This window comes from Malurus melanocephalus, unplaced genomic scaffold (genome assembly GCF_030028575.1).
Source record: "Malurus melanocephalus ecotype Western Australia unplaced genomic scaffold, MMel_1.1 scaffold_672, whole genome shotgun sequence".
In the NCBI taxonomy this organism is placed as follows: domain Eukaryota; kingdom Metazoa; phylum Chordata; class Aves; order Passeriformes; family Maluridae; genus Malurus; species Malurus melanocephalus.
The window spans coordinates 125394-126546 of NW_026623904.1; the positions used below are offsets into that span (position 1 = coordinate 125394).

Here is a 1153-nt window from a genome sequence, read left to right on the forward strand (position 1 = left end):
ATAAATTATTTTTTGGGGGGTGAGGGAGATGTTGTTTGCATCAAAACATTTTGTTGTTGCAACAAAAACCGGGTTGGCTCTCACCGAATCGTAACAAATCCCCAAACTTTTATTTCTTTCAGGTTGTTGCTTTTCCTCATTTTCCTTGTAGTTCAGATTTTGTTGTTTTTCATACACCACATCATCAAAAATTCTGTAGCTGCTATCAAACTCTCCCCAGATTTGTACTTGCTGAAGCCTGGAGAGAGCTACCACAAGTACAGGAGTCGCCTCCTGCTGCAGAACTCCACAGGTAGGGGAGCTCTGTGCCTTTTCTTCTCTCCTCCTCCCGAATTTTGGGGTTGGGAATGATCTTTTCCCTGGAAATCAACCCAAATGAAGCGTTTCTGAGTGCTCAGGGGTGGGGAATGGTTTGTGCTGTAGGGTTTGGTTTGGAGATCCTCCTCCCATTCCATGTTCCAGACCTTGTTCTTGCTGTGCAGAAGATGATCTGTGTGCAAGAACAGAAACATTCAGATATATCAGCACTAAAACCCTGCTGTAAAACATCTGGGAAAGCTCCTTTTGGTGACAAATGAGGATGTTTTAAAGGTAAAAACATCCAGCAATAAGCCAGGCCATAAAAACCAGCATCTGTTTGAGCTGGCAGCACCTCAATAATTCTGTGTAAAACACCCCAGGCTGGTGCTGAGGAGGAGGAGTTTAAGGAACAGGGATTTTGGCACTCAGGGATGGGGTTTGATGATCCTGAAGGGTTTTATTTTCCAGCTAAAGTGATCCCATGTTGTTTTCTGTCCACAGAATCGGATCTCAGTGACATTGTGCACTCCCTGGGGAGCATGAGCATCCTSCTGGAGATGTTCAATGACAGTGATTATGTCTCTGTGGCTCCTCACAGCGCTGCTCTCAACGTGTTTGCCCTGGAGTCCAGGCAGGTGAGGCTCAGACTGGCTGGGCTGGGCTCAAGGGGCAGCTGCTGGGGCTGCCTGGGGAAATTCATACCCAAAAAACACCTCTGGAGTGGTGGAATCCAATCAGATCATCTGATGTTGACGGTGCAGAGAGGGCAGCATGGGAATAGCAGGAAAAGAAATGTTCTTCCCTAATTACAATWGCAATTAGTCCATCAAGGACACAGAAACCCAGCAGAAAT

General features: G+C 46.3%; 1 protein-coding gene across 1 annotated transcript in view; it reads left to right on the forward strand.

Annotated features, from left to right (window-relative positions):
* ABCA5 (ATP binding cassette subfamily A member 5) overlaps nt 1-1153 on the forward strand; it is a 33199-nt gene that overhangs the window by 19516 nt on the left and 12530 nt on the right. The window contains exons 20-21 of the mRNA XM_057383998.1: nt 123-292; nt 802-935. Of these exons, the coding sequence (XP_057239981.1) occupies nt 123-292; nt 802-935 (304 nt within the window). The remainder of the gene's footprint in view (nt 1-122; nt 293-801; nt 936-1153) is intronic.